The sequence below is a fragment of the Mesoplodon densirostris genome, chromosome 3, assembly GCF_025265405.1.
Source record: "Mesoplodon densirostris isolate mMesDen1 chromosome 3, mMesDen1 primary haplotype, whole genome shotgun sequence".
NCBI lineage: Eukaryota > Metazoa > Chordata > Mammalia > Artiodactyla > Ziphiidae > Mesoplodon > Mesoplodon densirostris.
In genome coordinates, this window is record NC_082663.1 from 155,135,772 (window position 1) to 155,157,845 (window position 22,074).

A 22,074-nucleotide genomic window follows, 5' to 3' on the forward strand; every position below is an offset into this window, starting at 1 on the left:
GGAAGCGGTGCAGGGGGTGGAAGTGGCTGAATTCTGGATTGATTCTGCAGGTAGAGCTGAGAGGATTTCTCTAGACTGTGGAGTCTAAGAGACACGAGTCAAGGAAGATTTTGGCTTGAGTGACTGAAAGGATGCTGTTGCCATCAACAGAGGTGGGGAGACTGTAGGTTGGCAGGCTTGGCTGGAAGTGTCGGGAGCTCAGCTGTGCACCCCTGGCCCTCAGGGGCACTCCAACAGTTAGAAGGGGGTGCGAAACAGAAGGAAGTCCTGGAAGCCGAGTGGAGGGAGTGCCTCAAGGGGGATGGCATAATCCCCACGCTGATCGGTGCTGACGGTCACGTGAGGTGAGGACTGAGACCCGATGGCTGGACCTAGCAATGCAGAGGCCACAGACAGGAAGGGTGATAGGAGTGGACATCTGATGGGACGGGGAGGGGAGGAAGGTGGACAGTGAGAGCTTTCTAGGAGTTCTGCTGCAAAGGGGAGCAAAGATGGAGTAGTTGCTTTGGTGGCGTGGAGTCCAGAGAAGGGATTTCTTCAGGATGAGAGGCACCGCAGCATGATTGCACAACGGGAGTCATCAGCTGGAAGGGGAAGACTTGATATGTTGGAGAAAGGGGGATTCCTGGAGTGATGTCCTTGAGGAGGCAAGAAGGACTGGCCCTGGCATAAGAGGTGGCACTGGCTGTGCTCAGGAGCCTGGATAGTCCGTCTGTGGCAATAAGCAGGGAGGCGGTGCATGCAGGTGTGTGGCCGTGCAGGTGGGGTTTGTGGAAGTTTTCTTCCAACTGCTCCAACTGTGCCAGTGAAGTAGGAACTGAGGCCGTCAGTCACGAGTGAGGTGTGAGAGGCTGAGGGTGTGAGGGGTTTCTATGCGGATATCAAGATCCCTAGGAGTTGACCCAGAAGTGATGTTGGAGAGAGGGCTGGAGACCCAGGAGCTGAAACCCACTAGCAGTGAAAGGGATGTGCCTGGGATCAGAGATGGCTTCCAATATGCTGACCCAATGCTCTCCAGTCTCCATTCGGAGGCTAGATGCAAATCTGATCATGGCACTCCCGTCCCGCCACTCCTCACTTTCCCATTGTTCTTAGGACAGAGGCTCAAATCCAAAGCCCTGTCTATGCTGTGATCTACCCTTGCCCCTATGCCTGAGCCCCTTGAACTGCTGGGATGAGAGCTGTTATTAATAGAGGGTGGTGGGCAGGCCGGTGGTCATCAGGACAAAGTCAAGTTGGATTCATACCTCCTCATGAACCAGGATAAATTCCAAGAGGATCAAAGATTTACATGCTTCAAAAAAATCATAAAAATCCTAGAGGAAAATGTGGGAAAATTCCTTTCTAACCATGGAGAGGGGCAAACTTTCCCAAGTACAGTTCATAATCTAGAAGCTATGACATAAAGTCTGATCCAACCATACAAAAACAAAAATGTCTGCAAGGCAGAAAGCACTGTCGACAAAGTCAAAAGCCAGAGTGGAAACATATTTCTAACTCATGTCACAAAGGCTAGATACCTTGATATAAAAGTTCTCCTATAAATCATCAACAATCAAATAGAAAAATGGTCAAAAGATATGAATAGAGTACACAGAAAATACAGCCCTTTAGGATGCAAAACAAAAGGAAATCTTCATTCACAATAAAAGAAATGAAAATTAAAACTATAATCATATCAGATTAGAAAGAGTGAACAAAATATGATGACTTATGTCAAGGGAAATGAGGACAGTCACCTCACACATTGGTTGAAAGGATAAATTGGTACATTCTCTACAGAGAGTGATTCGGCAATACTAATTAAGATTTAAAAGTTTTGTGCCAGTTGCTACAATGATCCTCCTAGAAATGTATTCCATAGATATATTAACAAATATATGAGATGAGAGGTGTATAAGAATACTCATTGCAGAACTAATTGAGATGATAAAGACATTAGAAACAGTACAAGTGGAATTGCTTAAAAGAAAGGATGGGAGGCTTATCTAAATGGGATACGATGCAGCTGTGAAAAAAGATTAAAGTAGTTCTGTATTTCTTTTTTTTCTTTCTTTTTTTTTTTTTTTTTTTTTTGCGGTACGCGGGCCTCTCACTGTCGTGGCCTCTCCCGTTGCAGAGCACAGGTTCCGGACGCGCAGGCTCAGCGGCCATGGCTCACGGGCCTAGCCGCTCTGCGGCATGTGGGATCTTCCCGGACCGGGGCACGAACCCGTGTCCCCTGCATCAGCAGGCGGACTCTCAACCACTGCGCCACCAGGGAAGCCCAGTTCTGTATTTCTGACATGGAATAATCTCCCAGCCATATTGTTACATTTTTAAAAAGGCATGTCTTTTAATTGGCAGCCATTTGTGCTAAAAATTCGGTAGACTTTTGTTTGTATAAACATGGAACATCTCTGGGTGTGCAGAGAAGAATGTGGTCATCAAGTTACTTCCGAGTAGAGGAACGGGATGGTGGGAGGACAGCAGGGGCAGGGGAGACTGACTTTTCACCATGGACTCTTTGATGCCATTGGATACACGTGTATAGCTACCAAGTCAGACAAGGCAATAAACTTTAACTTGAAAACAGCTGGAGTAAGCTCTGTGTTTTTGTCTGGTCCTTCAGCTTTTGCTGTCTTTCCTCACACTCACTTCCAAGCTCTCTCCAAGAAAGCTCAGATTGTGATTATCATTCTGAGGACCTGGGGTCCTGAGAGTGGAGCCCGGGGCCTAGTGTGAGGTGCAGCTCAGGAGATGAAGGAGGAGCTGCAAGAGTAACCATCACTCACTTAGGGCTCATCATGCACTGGCAGCTTTCCCTAACCATCTCATTTAGCCCCTTATGCAACCTCACCAGCACATTTTACAGATGAGGAAACTGAGGCTCAGAAAGGTTACCATGCCCAGGGTCACGTCCTGCTGAACCCGGGCATGACCCAGGCAGCTTGACTTTAAGCCTAACAAAGTGCAAAGTATTTTGGCAGAAAGAGCTCTGACATTCACCGAGTGTCCCCTTAGGTCTCCGGGAGGGTGCGTGGCATGTCTGAGGTCACCTAGCTACTGGGGAGCAGTTCAGGATGGAAGCGGTGCTGTGGGACCCCAAACCTTCCACCTTCCACTGTCCCCAGAGGGGTGTTCAGAGTGGGAATGGCAGCATTCCAGAGACTGATCCCATCACTGGAGGGACAGGACACATCTAGCCCATCTAAGAGGTTCTAAAACACACCAAGCCACCACCTCTCTTGAGCCCTGCTGGCACCATATCACCAGTCACCATCACTTAGCATTGGCACCATCATTACAGCCTCCTCCTTCTTGGCACCTCAACCCCACCAACCAGAGGGGCCTTTTAAAGATGCCCACCCCTTCCCAGGGCTTCCCATTTAAGTGGAATAACATCCAGACTCTCAGGAGGCACAGCGCTCCCATGTGGCCCTGCTCCTTGCTCCATCAGCCTCGGCTAAGCACTGGGTCCCACTTGTCTCTCTCAGTTCCCCAAGGGGCCAGCCCTCTTCTGCCCCAGGACATTCACACCCCCTTTTGTGACTGCCTTCATGACCATGAAACTGAAGACATCTCCTCACTCTTCTCCTGCACTTGGTTCCATCACAGCTGGCTGCTATTTCCTTCCAAGCACATATCAGTCTTTACTCCTGAAATCCACTTATTTGTGTTTTGTTTATTGTCTGTCAGCCCCACCAGCAAGGCAGTTCCCTGAGAGCTGGGGCCCTTTGTGCCTGGCTTCCCACTGTTTCCCCGAGGCCTAGAACAGGGCCAGGCAGGCACAAGCACTTCGTAAATTCACGCTGAATGGACGAGAGGGGAGAAGGGCAGGAGTGCTGAGCCCTTGGTTTCTGGGAAATCCGTTCCATGACTCCCCAGGATACCCAAATCCAAGGATGCTCAAATCCCTTGTATAAAATGGTTATATTTGCATATAACCTATACAATCCCCTGTATATTTTAAATTATTTCTAGATTACTTATGATACCTCACACAATGTAAATACTATGTAAATAGTTGCTGGTGCACAGCAAATTCAAGTTTTGCTTTTTGGAACCTTCTGGAAATTAAAACAAAATTCTTATAGGTGGTTGTTTGAATCCATGGATGTGGGACCTGCAAGTACAGAGGGCCGACTGTACCGGGTTTGTGCTGTGGCTGCCGGAAGCCTCTGGAGATGGACTCGCTGGCCAGCCAAGAGTGACACATGCGATGGAGGGCTTGGCTCAGGTTGTCCAGACGTTCCCTACTTAGAAAGTAAGGCTGGCTTCAGGGCCTCCAGGAGGCCGCGTGGTGGTCTGGCCATGGCCCGCCCCATTCTGCACACAGCTTTCAAGCATGTGTTCCAGGCACTGGCTGGATCTGCTGCCTTTGCTGTCAGGAATGTGGGAGCAATTAAATAAGAGCCAGATGACTTGGAAGATAAATAAAATGGGTCTGAGGGAGTAGGGGGTTCGATGATTCTGGATCCTCTTTAACTGAACTGATGTGGCCCGACAGGGACAGTGTTTCCCAAACTGGGAGCCAATCCTCTCATACCTCAAGGTTCAGAGGGTGCATGAGGTGCTAGTTGACAGGTAAGCAGAAGTGGGTGGAGGGTCTGGGGCCTACAATGCCTCCCTAGAGCTCTTAGTCCTTCTGGGGATGATCTTTTCCTCAGTGTTTCCCAAAGGCTACATTCCTGGAAAAGCAAACTGGAAAGAATTCCCACAGCCTGGCTAGTGGGCGGCCTGCACTCTTGGAGCTGGGGGCTGGCCTTAGTGCCTGAGGCTGCTGGGGTCATTGTCCCTGCTCACAGCCCACACCTGCCCCTCTTGGGCTCTGCCTGGACTCCTGACTCCCTGCTCTGCCCACCAGGCCCTGGCTCAGATCTAGCCCTGTGCCTCTTCCCACTCAGCCAGCCTGGGTTACAGGGTCCTGGCTCTTGACCCTTGGAAACCCACTCACCCATGAGGAAATGACCTTCAGCCATGCTTCGCTGGGGTTTCCCCAGTGCAGCAGAGTAGGCCAAGGCTTTTCAACTGAGTTTGCAGGTAGATGAAATGAGGCTTGGAGGCTGGCAAACCCAGAGCCAATACTGAGTCAGCGAGCCAGGCACTTAGGTCAGGACTCAGGCCCTGGATTTAATCAGGCCGATACTGCCAGGGAGTGTTGAGGCCTTAGAACCTGGCTCTCCAGCTGATGAGCTCTAGACCTTGAGCAAGTGCCTGTTCTCTCTGATGCAAACTCTGCTTCTGGGAAACGTGGGGAGTAACAATCCCTGCCTCTCTGGACTGCTATGAAGATTGAGTAAGATATTGTGTATACGTAAAGTGCCTGGGAAAACGGTGGCACACAGGAGGCACCAAAACCCAATGCTGGCTGCAATCACAGTATAGCATTCTTTCTCTTTCTCTGTTTCTAATGCACACACGCATTCTGTGCACACACACACACACACACACATGCAAAAAGAAGAGAAACACAGATGGTGGCTTTCCATTGTTTGGCTTCATGTTGCCAAACAAACCCTGACTACACAACAGGGTTGAAGAGTCTCCTTTTGAAACGGCACCTCAGATGGGCCTCCAGCATTTTGGCTGTGATGACTCTCAGGCACAAGGCTGTATCCCTGGAATTCAGGGTCAAGTTGGCCAGCCTTGGCATGGAGGTTTTCTCTGGCAATCATCCTACTCAGACACTGCGGAGTAGACAGTGGTGCTGATTAGAAGCCTAAGTGAAAAATAAACTCATTGGATTAAAAAAAAAAACCCCAAAAACTAGTTCTACTGAGATGTAATTCACATACCATGAAATTCACTATTTTAAAAGTATAAACTTCAATGATTTTTAGTATATTCACAGAATTGTGCAACCGTCACCATTATGTAATTTTGTTTATCCTTCACTTTTGAAAGAGAGTTTTACTGGACATAAGATTCTAGGTTCTTTTAGTCCTTTGAATAGGTCAGGTCATCCCACTGCCTTCTGGCCTCCATTATTTCTGGTGGGAAGTCAGCTGTTAATCTTATTGGGGTTCCGTTGTATGGATGAGTGATTTCTCTCTTGCTGCTTTCAAGATTTCCTCTTTGTCTTTGACTTTCAGCATTTTACTGTAATGTGTCTGGGTCTGTATCTCTGCATTTATCTTACTTATAGATCACTGAGCTTCTTGGATATGTAGATTAATGTTTTCAGCAAATTTGGAAAGCTTTCATCCATTATTTCTTCAAAACTTTTTAATGCTCCCTTCTCTTTTCCTGTCTTTCTAGCACCCCCATTGTATGTATGTTAGTGTGCTTGAAGGTGCCCTACATTTGTCTGAGGCTTGGTTTATTTTTCTTCATTCCATTTTTACTGTGATCTTTAGATTGCATACTCTCTATCCATCTATCTTCAAGTTCATTGCTGGTTCAACTCTACTGCTGAAACTCTCTAAGGAATTTTTATTTTGGTAAAGTCCAATTTATTTTTTTGTCACTGTGATTTAGATGTCACATCTGAAAAACCATTGCTTAACCCAAGGTCATGAAGATGTGATTTTTTTTATAAGGACTTACAATTTTACCTCTTACATTTAGGTCTATGATACATTTTGAGCTATTTTTTGTGTATTGTAGGAGGAAGGAGTCCAACTTCATTCTTTTGCATTTAGTAGTCCTACCACTATTGAATTGTCTTGGCATTCTTGTAAAAGAAATTTGATGGTAAAAGTAAGGATTTATTTCTGGAATCTCAATTCTATTCTGTTGATCTATTTGTCTATCTTTATTCCAGTACCATACTATCTTGATCACTGAAGCTTTGTATAAGTTTTAAAATGGGGAAGCGTGAGGCCTTTACCTTTGTTCTACTCTTTCAAGGTGTTTAGGCTATTCTGGATTCCTTGCATTTCCATATAAATTTGAGAACCAATTTGCAATTTCTAAAAAAAAAATCCAAATGGGATTTTAATAATACAGATTGCATTGAAACTATAAATTAATTTGTGGAATATTGCCACATTCACATTGTATTGTCTTCCAATCCATGAATATGGATGGAAGTTACAGCAGACACTGCAGAAAAACAAAGCATCCTAAGAGACTACTACAAGCAACTCTATGCCAATAAAATGGACAACCTGGAAGAAATGGACAAATTCTTAGAAAGGTATAACCTTCCAAGACTGAACCAGGAAGAAATAGAAAGTATGAACAGACCAATCACAAGTAATGAAATTGAAACTGTGGTTAAAAATCTTCCAACAAACAGAAGTCCAGGACCAGATGGCTTCACAGGTGAATTCTATCAAACATTTAGAGAAGAGCTAACACCCATCCTTCTCAAACTCTTCCAAAAAATTGCGGAGGAAGGAACACTCCGAAACTCATTCTATGAGGCCACCATCACCCTGAGAGCAAAACCAGACAAAGATTCTACAAAAAGAGAAAATTACAGACCAATATCAATGATGAATATAGATGCAAAAATCATCAACAAAATACTAGCAAACAGAATCCAACAACACATTAAAAGGATCATACACCATGATCAAGTGGGATTTATCCCAGGGATGCAAGGATTCTTCAACATATGCAAATGAATCAATGTGATACACCATATTAACAAATTGAAGAAGAAAAGCCATATGATCATCTCAATAGATACAGAAAAAGCTTTTGACAAAATTCAACACCCATTTATGATAAAAACTCTCCAAAAAGTGGGCATAGAAGGAACCTACCTCAACATAATAAAGGCCATATACGAACAAACCCACAGCAAACAACATTCTCAATGGTGAAAAACTGAAATCATTTCCTCTAAGATCAGGAATAAGACAAGGATGTCCACTCTCACCACTATTATTCAACATAGATTTGGAAGTGCTAGTCACGGCAATCGGAGAAGAAAAAGAAATAAAAGGAATACAAAATGGAAAAGAAACAGTGACAGTAAAACTGTCACTGTTTGCAGATGACATGATACTATACATAGAGAATCCTAAAGATGCCACCAAAAAACTACTAGAGCTAATCAATGAATTTGGTAAGTTGTAGGATACAAAATTAATGCACAGAAATCTCTTGCCTTCCTATACACTAATGATGAAAAATCTGAAAGAGAAATTAAGGAAACACTCCCATTTACCATTGCAACAAAAAGCATAAAATGCCTAGGAATAAACCTACGTAGGGAGACAAAAGACCTTTATGCAGAAAAGTATAAGACAATGATGAAAGAAATTAAAGATGATACCAACAGATGGAGAGATATACCATGTTCTTGGATTGGAAGAATCAATATTGTGAAAATGACTATACTACCCAAAGCAATCTACAGATTCAATGCAATCCCTATCAAATTACCAATGGCATTTTTTACGGAACTAGAAGAAAAAATCTTAAAATTTGTATGGAGACACAGAAGACCCCGAATAGCCAAAGCAGCCTTGAGGGAAGAAAACAGAGCTGGAGGAATCAGGCTCCCTGACTTCAGACTATACTACAAAGCTACAATAATCAAGACAATATGGTACTGGCACAAAAACAGAAACATAGATCAATGCAACAAGATTGAAAGCCCAGAGATAAACCCGTGCAACTATGGTCAACTAATATGACAAAGAGGCAAGGATATACAATGGAGAAAATACAGTCTCTTCAATAAGTGGTGCTGGGAAAACTGGACAGCTACATGTAAAAGAATGAAATTAGAACACTCCCTAACACCATACACAAAAATAAACTCAAAATGGATTAGAGACCTAAATGTAAGACTGGACACTATAAAACTCTTAGAGGAAAACATAGGAAGAACACTCTTTCACATAAATCACAGCAAGATCTTTTTTGATCCACCTCCTAGAGTAATGGAAATAAAAACAAAAATAAACAAATGGGACCTAATGAAACTTAAAGGCTTTTGCACAGCAAAGGAAACCATAAACAAGATGAAAAGACACCCCTCAGAATGGGAGAAAATATTTGCAAACGAATCAATGGACAAAGGATTAATCTCCAAAATATATAAACAGCTCATGCAGCTCAATATTAAAGAAATAAACAACCCAATCCAAAAATGGGCAGAAGACGTAAATAGTCATTTCTCCAAAGAAGACACACATATGGCCAAGAAGCATATGAAAAGCTGCTCAACATCACTAATTATTAGAGAAATGCAAATCAAAACTACAATGAGGTATCACCTCACACCAGTTAGAATGGACATCACCAGAAAGTCTACGAACAACAAATGCTGGAGAGGGTGTGGAGAAACGGGAACCCTCTCACACTGTTGGTGGGAATGTAAATTGATACAGCCACTATGGAGAACAGTATGGAGGTTCCTTCAAAAACTAAAAATAGAATTACCATATGATCCAGCAATCCCACTACTGGGCATATGCCCAGAGAAAACCATAATTCAAAAAGACACATGCACCCCAATGTTCATTGCAGCACTATTTACAATAGCCAGGTCATGGAAGCAACCTAAATGCCCATCAACAGACGAATGGATAAAGAAGATGTGTTACGTATATACAATGGAATATTACTCAGCCATAAAAAGGAACGAAATTGGGTCATTTGTTGAGATGTGGATGTATCTAGAGATTGTCATATAGAGTGAAGTAAGTCAGAAAGAGAAAAACAAATATTGTTCCACATATATGTGGAACCTAGAAAAATGGTACAGATGAACCAGTTTGCAGGGCAGAAATTGAGACACAGACCTGTCTCAGAGAACATACGTATGGACACCAATGGGGGGAAGCGGCGGGGGGTTGGGGATGGTGGTGTGATGAATTGGGTGATTGGAATTGACATGTATACACTGATGTGTATAAGATTGATGACTAATAAGAACCTGCTGTGTAAAAAAATTAATAAAATAAAAAAACATATATATATATACATTTTGGGACTTCCCTGGTCGTCCAGTGGTTAAAACTCCGTGCTTCCCCTGCAGGTGGTGTGGGTTCGATCCCTGGTTGGGGAACTAAGCAAGGGCGCAGCCAAAAATTAAAAAAAAAAGACATTTATACAGTCTTTCATATTTACCTGTGTAGTTACCTCACTGAAGCTCTTTATTTCTGTGTGTGGATTTAAATTACTGTCTAGTGTCCTTTAATTTCATACTGAAAGAGTCCCTTCCATATTTCTTGTAGAGCAGGATGCTAGCGATGAATTCTCTTTATTTTTGTTTACTTAGGCATGTCTTAATTTCTTCTTCACTTTTCAAGTATAGTTCTTCTGGCTATAGATTTCTTTGTTGACAGTTTTTCTTTTTTTCATCACTTTGAATATGTCATACCAACTGCCTTTTGGCTTTCATGGTTTTTGATGAGAAATCAGCTATTAATCTTATTGAGGATCCTTTTTCTGTGATGAGTCATTGTTCTTTCGCTGCTTTTAAGATTCTTTCTTCTGTGCGTGTCAAGAAGTGGGAGGATCCAGCTCTCAGCCATGGAAGGTGCCAAGGTCAGTGGTGAAGTGGGCATCATGGTGTTTTTAAAAAAAAGATTCTTTCTTCATTTTTTTCCTTTTGGTAATGTGGCTATGATGTACTTAGATTTGGATCTCTTTGAGTTTATTCTACTTGGAGTTTGTTGAGCTTCTTGGATGTGAAGATTAATGTTTTCTTCATATTTGGGAAGATTTTGGCCATTAATTCTTCATATATTCCTTCTGCCTCTTTCTCTCTCTTATCCCCTACTGAGGCCCCCATTATATAAATGTTGGCACACTTGATAGTGTCCCACAGATCTCTGTGATTCTGTTCATTTTTCTTCATTCTTTTTTTCTTTCTCTTCCTTAGACAGGATCATCTCAATTGACCTGTCTTCAAGTTTGCTGATTCTTTTTTCTGCCAGCCCAAGTCTACTGTTGAGCCCTTTTAGTGAGTTTTTCATTTCAGTTATTGTACTTTACAGCTCCCGAATTTCTATTTGGTTTCTTTAAAAAATACTTTCTTTTTATTGATAATCTCCATTTGGTGGCACATAATTCTTATGGTTTCCTTTAATTCTTTAGACATGGTTTCCTTTAGTTCTTTGAACATATGTATAATAGCCAATATAAAATCTTTGTCTAGTAAGTTCATCTGGGCTTCCTCACTGACTGCTTTTTTTCCTCTTTTTTTTTCATTGCCATACTTTCTTGTATCTTTGTTAAAAATTGGGCATCAAATAATCTAATATGGCTACTCTGGAAACTAGATATCCCTCCTCCTTTCCAGGGTTTGTTGATGTTGTTGTTTGTTCAAGGGGCTTTTTTGAGCTAATTCTCTGAAATGTGTACTCTTTGTCACGTGCAGCTACTGAATTCTCTGCTTGCTTTGCTTAACTGTCAGCTTAAGACAGAGGTTTTCTTTAATGCCTTGACCTGGTAAGTCTCCCATTCTGTTCTGAGGGGCTTTTTGTGTGTGTTGAGCATAACTTCAACACTCTATCAGGTTACAACTCTGCTTTTGCCTTTACTTCTCGCTTGAGTGGAGACTCAAGGTCAGCCAGAGGTGAGAGACAGGGGCTCTTTTAGGTCTTTCCCTGCATGGGCACGTGTCTTCTAGATCCCCAGGTATATGGGAGCATTTCAAAGCCCCTTTGGACAGCTCATCCCCTAGATTTTCATTTAAGTTTTTGTGTCAGCTTCTTGTTTGCTCCAACTTGTATTGCCACCTCAGGCAGCTGCAAAGTTAAACAACTGCTGCTGAGTGTATTTGGCAAGCACTCTGGGGATAGGGTTTTTCGCAGTGAGTGAGCTCTACATCAGGTCAAAAAATATTTTTGTGTATGGGCTTTTCCAGGGAGCTAACGGACAGTGACAAGTTTCAGAGAATGAGCATTTGGGGAGCTTCAAAGTTGTTCTGCCACCTCCAATGGCTGCTAGTTTTCACAGGTACTGTGATTGTGAAGCTGGGATGGTTTTTAAGGCTACCATGGGGCTGGGGAGATGGGCAAATTAAAATGCTAGAAACCTCACTGTTCTCAGCAAGTTTCAGACCTTTTTCTTAAATTAACATTTCTTAGGTTGTTACCAGATGTTAATTTCCAGGACTCTGAAATGGTCAATTTTTCCTAGTGTTCTTGCTGCTTTTATGGAGGAGCAGATTTTCAGAAGTCTTATCTCTACCATCCCAGGAGTGCTTCTTCCACTGTATTTTTAGAAAGGGTTTCTTGCGGCCAGGGTGGATAAAAAACCCTGACATTAAAACTGCTGACCTAAGGCTGGCGGCTGCAGAGATTTGGTGAGTACCTCCTTTTGTCTCTGTAGGTTTAGCACAAGCATCAGCCAAGCAGGATTTGATTGTTTTCATCCTTGTCTCTTCCTGCCTCCTAAAAAGTCCCTCTTTCTCTCTCCTTCCTCCCTTCCCTCCCTCTTCCCCGTCAACAAGCATTTATTGACCATATCTTTAGTGCCTGCGGGTCAAGCTCCTGCTCTGAGGAGCCTGTGCTTTGGTGGAGAAGGACATGTTTGCAGAGCAGACCACCAGCGCAGCAGGGAGTGCTGTGACTGAGGGAGGGATCTAGGGGGCTGGGGGAGCCAGGGTAGAGTGATGGATGTTCTTGGGGAAAGGGAAGTCTGGAAGGAGAAAAAATACTGCCTACGTTCCCTAGAAAGAGAATACCAAGGGTAGTGCTCGGTTTCCCCAGCTGAGAAATAGGCCAGGGGGGAGATGAAAAATCCACTCCATCACAATAAAGACACAAAAACACTGTAGGACCTGTGAGGCATATTCCAGACAAAGGCTCCCACTGGGAGCTGGAGAGAACCCATCCCCACAGGCGGGCAGGGTCGGCTCTGTCTGCAGGTCTGCAGCAGCAGCAAGAAGCCATCTCAGCCAGATATTGTCCCACCAGGCAAAAAGAGCCTTTCTCCCTGGGGCGAAGAAAAAGCCTGGTTTGTACAAGGGAAGGGCCCAAAGCCAAGAGGTGCATGTGTGTGAAACTATCTAGAAATAAACACGAGGCCCAGCCAAAGCTAATCAGAGAGGGACACCTGCTCTGTGCTACTCACACCATTCTGTGACAGGCAGAGAATCAGGACATCGCGTGGGAAAGGGCAGTGAAGGGGAGGAGATGCTGCCCATCCCTTGCCCAGTAGCTGACCTTAGATGAGACACTTCTCCCCTTGGAGCCTCACTTTCCTTATCTGCAAAATGGGAATAATAACATATTTTTATCTTTTGCAGAGCTCTGTGAGGATCACATGAGATGAAGGACTTGAAAGGACCCAGGGCAGTGTCGGGGGCCCAGTAAGTCCTTGTCTTTCTTTGACTTTTAGATCAGTTGAAAATTGGAGTCATAATTCTAATGGGTTTTTGAGTAAGTTGAGTAATATTATACTTTGTCCTAAAAAAAGTCACTATGTATTCCTCATCTTCTTCCAAAAAGGACTTCAGGAGCTTACAATAAAAGGCAATAAAACCTTTTACGAGGGCAGAAATAAGAACTGAGTGATGAAGTGTGTATTTGGCCAATGGTGCAGGGACGTGATTACACACAAAATCCATTGCAATCAAGCACAAAACAGTCCTCAGCTTCTGGAAGTCAAAGCAAACAGAGTGCCAGGAAAGGTGTTTCCTTCCGGTGAACTCTGGGGAGTTTATCTGGAGGGCTTCTATGTAGGGACCTAGATAGCGCAAGCACGCAGCAAAACGAGAGGACAAGAGGCCCGTGCCCAGTGTCAGGAAGAAGAGTCTGAGGTTCACAGAGAACCTGCCCCGTTTCTCCCAGGCTCAATCTGCCGTTATCACGATGCTCTCCTTGTGAATTTGCTTAGGGGCTGAGCACATGTGCATTCATTCATTCATTCACTGTTCTGTGCGTTTCCATTCCCTGGAGCCTCCTCTGCATCAGGCTCTTGGCTGGGTTGGTGATATCCCCAGCCAGAGGGATTAGATAAGCCTTTTTGGAGGAGATGCTTGAGCTAGACTGAAAGGACAAAGAATAGTGAATTTGGGGTAAGAGTCCAGGTAGAGGAGGAGACATTCGGGGGGTGGGGAGGACATAAGAGTACAGGCTCAGAGTGGGAGGGCCCCGGACATCCACAATGAGGCTGGAGGTAGGGGACATGGGAGAAACCGTGGTGAGAACTGCAGGAGGCTGTGCTGATGAGGACAGTGCTGTGACATACTGAGGAGCAGACTGATGGGGATTTGGTGGGGGAGTGGGGAGGGAGGGATCAAGGATGATGCCCTGGTGTCTGCATAGGGAAGCAGGTGGCTGGAGGTCCCCTCCCTGCAATGGGGAGCTGGAGGAGAGCAGCTGGGGGAAGTGCTGGGTTCAGTGGGGCTAGGTCCAACCTCTGGGTCCAGAGGAGATGATTTGGCTGGAGGCAGGAAGTGGGAGCGTCATCAGCATTATGGGGGCGCCAGAGCCACAGGGGTGGGAGAGAGAGAAGAGGGCCAAGGGCAGATCCATGTAAGAGGCAAGTGGGCCCCATAGGAAAGGCATACAAGAAGGGGTCAGAGATGTGGGAGGAAACGCAGGCAAGAGTCAGAGGGGGACCCAGGGGAATGGCCAACGTGAGGTCCAGGAAGAGAAACAGCAACGCATCTGTGTCTGCTGGTATGTCCATCAGGTGGTCAGTGGTAACTCTGGCCAAAAGGATGTGAGTGGAGTGACAGTGAGAAGAGACTGGAGGGGCTGGGAGGAGTGGAAGGCAAGGGGGAGGAGATGGGAGTGGGGTAGGGGTGTGTAGCCTCTGAGGGAAGCTTCACTGTGAGTTGGGGGAAGGGTACACGCAGAGAGAGTGCATTTTGGGTGGAATGAAGGTGGCAGGAGGGAGGCTGGCGGCGAGTACAGGTGAGTCTGCAGGTTGCATGGAAGGTATGGAAAGGATGTTCTCCTGGTGCCTCTGCCAAGGGAAGGACAGGCCATGTCAGAGGAGGGATGGGGACACACAGGAGAACCATCTTGTGTTGAGGGACCCACAGTAGTGGGTCCCGCAAAGACAAGAGGCCGTTTCAGAGTGGGAGACCAGGGATTAATGTTTCTGAGGCTGATAATGAGATTTGGGGGGTGGCCAAGGGCATAGAGGGGACTGTCACTGAAATTGTAACACGGGAATGGTGTCAAGAAGCCAAGAAGGGCAGCACTGGGCACTGCAGCTCTGGGGACAGTGGCTGGAATTGGAGGGGACACAAAGACCTGGCTCAGGACCAAAGGTCGTGAGTTATGGGGTGGTGTGAGGATTGGCACCTCCAGCCAGGTCCCAGGTCAAGGGCAGACTTCCAGGCCTAGGTTTAGTAACTAAGAAAACCTGGGACTCACCGGGATCGCCTCTTCTTCCAGGCTTGCCACGCCGTCCAGGGGGGCCTAGACAGGAAAACAAGGACGGACTCATTAAGAAGGGAAGCCAGTGAGCTTGGGCACAGCCTGCCTGCTGCCAGCACCACTGCGTCACCACCCCCCAACCCACACCCATAACAGCAGCCTGGGGGCAGCCTGCTCACCACCTTGCTGGCTGGGGGAGGCGAGAGGAGTGGAGAGAAAGCTCCATCTCCTGCTCCTCCCTCCCCCCTGCTCCTCTGGATCCTCCCCTGTTGGCTGCATTCTCATCCCTCACTCATTCATTTAGTGATTCAATTATCTGTTCATTATTTCATTCCCAAGTCCTTTCCCATTCAAAAAGGTTTACTACCTAGAAACTCTTGAGGCAGAAGAGTTTCCCACTGAGAAACTTCAGACTTTCAAGAAAAATAAGGCTGAGGGTGGGAGTTAGCTTACAAAAGCCCGGACAAATGCTTTTTAATATTCACTAAAATAAAACAACAGAGACAACGCACCACATAAAGACACTATCATGGCATCTCAAATGTTTAAACTCGGTGGTAACAGGCTCTATCCTATCCATCTACTTCCTTCCTTTGCTCACTAGACCTTTTGGCACCTCTCTCCCCTCCCCCACAGCTCCAGGGAGCCGCTTATAAATTTCTTGTGATTTATTGCACATAAGGTGCACTCCAAGGCACATTCTTTTCGGTATCCAGTCTCATCCACACGTTTCTGCACTTTCTGAAGCTGATGCAGATCATCTGCCCTTCGGCCCACGTCAGCCCCCGAGACCTGAGTGACTGCGATGCTGAAGAGGAAGAGGTCATGGAACCCAGAACCTGGTGGCAGCCTGGCCTGGGAGTGGAGGGCTGAGGCCTCAGCCAGCGCGCCCTCATCCCGGCGCCGCTCCTGGAGCCCTGCTGCAAACCTCCCTGACGCTCCCTTGCCTTCCCCTCTCTGCCTCCGTTTTCACTCCCCGTTAGTCTAACTACTCCTGATTCTTCCTCCTGTTTTCCTTCTCTGTGCAGAAGTTTTAAAGTTTGATGTAGTCCAATTTGTCTATTTTTGCTTTTGTTACCTTTTTGCACGTTGAGTTAATTTTAACCTTTTAACCTTTTGAGCTAATTTTTGTATATGGTATAAGGTAAGGGCCCAACTTCATTCTTGTGCATGTGGGTATCCAGTTTTCTCAACAGCATTTGTTGAAGAGACTATCTTTTCCCCATCGTGTAGCCGTGGCGCCTTTGTCTAAAATCATTTGACCATAGAAGTGATGTACCCCTGAGTTCTGGGAGTAGAAATTCATGCCAGTTACATAGCCCTTGACTTTTCCCGAGACCAGACAGAGACCTTGAGTTTTATGCTGGAATGGCTCAGGGCTGTGTTGATTAGTGAGGCTGAGATTCTGGCACCCCCATAACAGACAATAGCTCCTCACACCAGTGTAACAGCTTATGAAGAGCCTCCAGGTCAGTGATCTCAGCCAAGGCCTGCCTGCAACACCTGCAGTGTATGGACAACTGCCTTCAACACCTCCATGTGGGTGTCTCACCAACATCTCAGACCCCTCACGGCTAAACATGCATCCCGCTCTCCTCCCAGCTCCTTCATGGGGCTGACAGCGCCTGGAAACCTCGTGAGGCTGGCCGGTGTTTGGCCCGTTCTATCCAGACACATCTGTTTTCAGGGTGAGCGAGGGTGTGGGAAGAGGGACCCCAATGGCACACCCAGCATCACGCTCCTTTGGTTGTAGGAGAGAAGAGGCCCAGCTTTCACTCACAAGGTCCAGCAAACTGGTCCCTGGATTCTGTGCTCTCACCAGGCTATAAACATCCTGTGCTTGGCTCAGCAAGGTCGCTCACTCGCCCTGGGCCTCAGGCTGACGTATGGGACGTGGCAGGAAAGGGGCCCAAGAGTGGGAGAGTAAGCCAGGCTCTTCCTGGATCTGAAAGCTAAAGCAGCGCCATGGTTTTCTAATGGTCATTACTGGGTACGACTGTAGAATTCTCCATCTGGGAAACTCAAGCCAGATGAAGACATTTACTGCTGCTGAGGTGACTGAACTAATGGATTTTTCTGGGTGGGTCTCCTGGGTGGCATGGTTAGGCAGAAGGCCCAATGAGGAAGGTGCTAGCAAGTGGGCAGCTGCCCAGGCAGGGTGAGGTGCCCCGTCTCCCAGGGCCTTTGGGGGAAGCTCCCAGCAGGCCTGGACTGGGTGGGGGTCCTGGGGGCTGCTGAGTGCACAGGGCCTGTGGGGCTGTAGCCCTGGCAGGCTGGACAGGACTCCCAACTGAAAGGGCCTAAGTAAAGAAGGAGACTGAGGCTCATGAACTCTCTGCAGGCCAATTCAAACCAGATCCTGGAGGCCTCTGTGTGAACAGCTCACAAACTGACAACTGGTCAACCCACTCTTCTAAGATTCATACTCATTCAACTGTCTCCAAGATAATTCTATTGAGAAGCAACATGTCCAAACCCAAAATCATCTCCCAATTCTCTGTGTGCTCCTGACAGCGTTCTCTTCTCTCCTAGGTGTAGGTATGATCAGTACCCACAGAGCCAAGCCAGAAACCACCTGGGAGCTGTCTGAGGCATCCTCTTGCCCACACTTAACTGAGACCCCTTCCTCCTTGGCATCAGGCAAAGGCTGCCCCCACGCTTAGCCCCTTCCACCCATCCTTCCTGCTGTGACTTGTTTGTCCTCCTCCTAACAGAAGGTAGTCCACTGCAGTGTGCAGTCCGCATCTTGTGCAGCCTAAGATTCCTCCTTACCATTTCTTGGCAATCTCTTTAAAAGACTGTCAAATCTAACAAGATCCATGGCTTAGAAGAGATGCAAGATTATCTAATTTGATGGGCACAGCTGTTGAGATGAGGGATACTTTCTCTCCTTTCTCCCTACGGCAGGTGATGGAGGTGGTGAGGCCTGCCAGGCTTGATCAAATAGAGGCCCTGGGAGCAGGGAAGGCCAGAGCTGAGTCCCATGCTGACCACTAGGCTCCCTGTCTGCTGCTTTTGCAAACAGAGAGGCCTTGCACACACGAGGCCTGGATTGTGGAACCTGTAGTGGGGAAGGCAGGAAGGATGGCCTTTCATGAGTTTCTAGATGGTCAGGTGCTGAGGGCCGGCCATGGGCAGCAGCCCTGGTTCAGCATCTACTAGGTGCCAGGCCAGCTACTCATCCAGCAAATATGAACTTGGAACCCTTTGTGCTCCAGGTCTCCTGTGGCTCATCCAAGGAGCTCATCTATTCCCTGCTCAGCCCTCTGAAGAAGATGCTGGTATGCCCTGTATAGAGGGGAACTCTGAGGCTACGTGAGGTGAAAAGATTTGCCTAAGGTCACACAGCTGGCGCCTTGGAGAGCCCTTCATCATCAGTCTGTGATTCTTAAGGCGCAAGGGCAGTTGTGCCAGATACGTCGAACCCCCAGGCAGGCAGCCTTGACAATGGAAGGGGTGGCCACCCTGGGGCGAGCAGCAGGGCAGATGGGTTGTGGCCCTCTGGCATCTGGGCCAGGCCTGCAGCAGATTGATCTGGGCTCCCAGGGACAGCCTGGCCAGCTGGCTGCAGCTCAGATGTTCTCCGAACAAGCAAAACCAGGCTCCTGGCCCAGCAGTTTGCCTCAGAGCTTTCCGCTTCTTGGTTTTCTTCTTTTCCTTCCTTTCTACAGTGGCAGAATGTTTCCCACTTCTGGCACAGACTCAGACACTCAGGCTGCCCTGGAAGGCACCTGGGAGTCTGTCTTCATCGACCTGCTGATGTATAGATGGAGAAACTCAGGTCTTGCCCAAGGATGCTGCTGTTAAAACGGTCCCGGCTGGAGAGTCTCCAGGTGACGAAGGCCAGCTCAGGCTGTTCTCACCTCTGTGTGACCCACACGGCTCTGGGTCAGGGGCTGGCAGCCATGGGGACGCTGGTGTTTCACAGTGGGTGCTGCCATGGTGGCACCTGCAAAGTTTCCTTCCAGAGGCTTTGAGCAACAGATACCAACAGGTGATGCTGGTGCAGAAGGGGAAAAGACATGACTGAAAGGAAGCTGTTTAACCTGGAGCAAGTTACTCAACCTCTCTGAGCTTTGGGTTCCCAATCCGTGAGGATAAAATTTTGGGGGTGATGGCAACTACACCTGCCTTGCAGAACTGTTAAACAGATGAGCTGGCAGCAGACACACCAGCCTGGGGGCACAAAAGAGGGGCCTATTTGGGACCCCAAGAAATAACTGGCTGCAGGGGCCTCTGGGCCATTAGAATCTGGGGACTTGATGTACATTGGTTACGTGCTTCCCAAGGTGGGACACAGGGCAGCTATATTTCAGTATAGCTCAAGTATGGTATAGTGGGCAGGGTTTGAGTCCAGAGGCTGGCTAAGCCCTCATTACACCCTGACCTTGAACCCACAGGGGCAGGGACAGTCTGGAGCTTTTCCGGGTCCCTAATCACGGTCTGTCTGTGGACCTAGGGATCAGGATGCACGGGCTGAGTGGTCTGGGAATGAGATTTCTCAAAGAAATCCTGAGGTTTCAGGCATATAGCATGGGCTGGAGAGGGCTCCAGCTCGCTGCTAAATGACTCTGCTTGTGACAGCCATCTGCACATTAAGTAACTCCAGGGAGGATGATGCTTTTCTCAAGCACTGTTCAAGGCCAGACAAACTGGAACCATTTCTAACTGATAAAAATCTCATCTCTGGTTGGGCTGGAGCACTCATGTCACTGACCAACTCCAAAGGGGGCCTGAACGCCAACAGGCTCCAGGGAGGCCTGAGCAGTGAGGACCTGGTTCTCACAGTGGTGGTCTCCCACAATCCTTCCCGGCACCTCCCTCCCCTGAGGATACCTCCTTCAGCAACGCTTGCTTTATTGCTGTCCTCTCACAACCCTGGGGCCAACCGGGGGACAGCCTGCCCAGGGCCCTCCCTCTCCCTCTTCCCCTGGCTCCAACAGTCACTCAGCAACCCACCCACTCCCCACCCAAACCCCAGGCCCTGCTCCGCCCTCCTGCCAGCCCCTAAGGGCAGGAGCTTTTGTGCAATTTATCTAATTGAATCTATATTCAGTTCTGAAAAATGCTTTAAACCCTCTCCACTCTTTTTTCTCTAAAGACTGGGGAAACTGAAGCTCAGAGAAGTCAAGAAAGGCTCCCAGATGCAACAGCAAAAGGTGGAAGCAACCCAAATGTCCATCGATGGTGAATGGATAAACAAAATGTGTTACAATATATATGTGCAATGGAATATTATTCAGTCTTAAAAAGGAAGGAAATTCTGACACAGGCTACAACATGGATGAACTGTGATGACATTATGCTGAGTGAAATAAGCCCGTCACAAAAGGAAAAATACTGTATGATTCCACTTATATGAGGTACCTGGAGTAGTCAAATTCATAGAGACAGAAAGAAGAATGGTGGCTGCCAGGGGCTGGGGGTGAGAAGAATGGGGAATTAGTGTTTAACGGGGACAGACTTTTAGTTTTGCAGGATGAAAAATGTCTGTAGATGGATGCCGGCGATGGTTACATAATGATGTGGAGCTACTTTATACCACTGAATTATATACTTAAAAATGGTTAAAATGGTAAATTTTGTTATGTGTATTTTACCACAATTTAAAAGAAAAGAAAAGAAAAGAAATGCTCCCAGTGCTCTCAGCTACCAAGGTCGGCCTGGTGGAGACCGTGGTGATGTTGTTGGCGGTGTGGCTATAACAACGCCACTGAGTATCTACTGAAAGCCTGGAACTGTGTGGTCATAGAGGACAGTGGTGTCCCCCAAGGTACACAGCAAGGAGATGGCAGAACAGGGATTTGCACTTAGGTCTGTATGACTCCAGGGCCCGTCCTCTAAAGTCCTCAGCTAGTGTGATTAAGGCCATCCCCGAATGTGTCCACAGCCTCTGAGTCCTTCAGACCTGGCCCTTCTGGAGGGTCCTTTATCTGACCCTCTTCCCAGGACTCCAGGAAGGGAGTTTGGGGTCAGGTGGTTCCGAATCCCCCAGACCTTCAGCCGGGTGCTCCCTAAGGAGTCTGTGTCCCCAGGGCCATCGTAGGGGTGTGCCTTGAGCAGAGGAGGCAGAGGAAGTCCCTGGATTTGAGATTCCATGACCAGACCATTAAAACATCTCCCCAGGGCCTCCCTGGTGGCGCAAGTGGTTGAGAGTCCGCCTGCCGATGCAGGGGATACGGGTTCGTGCCCCGGTCTGGGAGGATCCCATATGCCGCGGAGCGGCTGGGCCCGTGAGCCATGGCCGCTGAGCCTGCGCGTCCGGAGCCTGTGCTCCGCAACGGGAGAGGCCACAACAGTGAGAGGCCCGCATACCGAAAAAAAAAAAAAAAAAAAAAAAAAAACATCTCCCCAGATCATTTTGTTTTACAAGTTTCAGATGGACCTCGGAGTCGGAAACTCCCATCTGGGAGTTTCACCATGCTCATTTCCAGCCTGGCCTAACAAAGCCCTCTGTCGCTCGGAGGAGGGAGGCAGTGCAGCCTGTGGACGCCTCTGGGAGGGCCTGGGGGACATGGCACCCCTGGAGGGGACACTGACAGCATAAGAGGCTGGCCAGCTGGCAGGCAGCTTGGGCTCCAGTGGGGGTCATGTTGTCATCCAGGAATTAAAATCACAGCCTCTTGCGCAGCAAATACAGCTCATTCTGAAGGCGTTTAGGTCCCGCAGGCTCGTCCTCCACCACCCGCCACGCTGACGGGAGCCCAGTGGCACGGAGCCTTGCCGCCAGTTGCAAGGTCCTGAATCAGTCTGGAGAAGCAATGCCACAGGCTGCTGGGGTCGTAAGGCAAGTGTCTGTTGGGAGCTAGGATGGTTGTCCAGGCCCGTGCAGACCCCTACTGCC

General features: G+C 47.2%; 2 protein-coding genes across 2 annotated transcripts in view; one reads left to right on the forward strand and one right to left on the reverse strand.

Moving 5' to 3' along the window:
* COL23A1 (collagen type XXIII alpha 1 chain) overlaps positions 1-22,074 on the reverse strand; it is a 352,222-nt gene that overhangs the window by 50,901 nt on the left and 279,247 nt on the right. The window contains exon 3 of the mRNA XM_060092472.1: positions 15,228-15,272. Within this exon, the coding sequence (XP_059948455.1) occupies positions 15,228-15,272 (45 nt within the window). The remainder of the gene's footprint in view (positions 1-15,227; positions 15,273-22,074) is intronic.
* The window catches only part of LOC132485863 (proteasome subunit alpha type-2-like), a 236,695-nt gene continuing 233,042 nt past the window's right edge, over positions 18,422-22,074 (forward strand). Inside the window, exon 1 of the mRNA XM_060092464.1 lies at positions 18,422-18,511. Within this exon, the coding sequence (XP_059948447.1) occupies positions 18,422-18,511 (90 nt within the window). The remainder of the gene's footprint in view (positions 18,512-22,074) is intronic.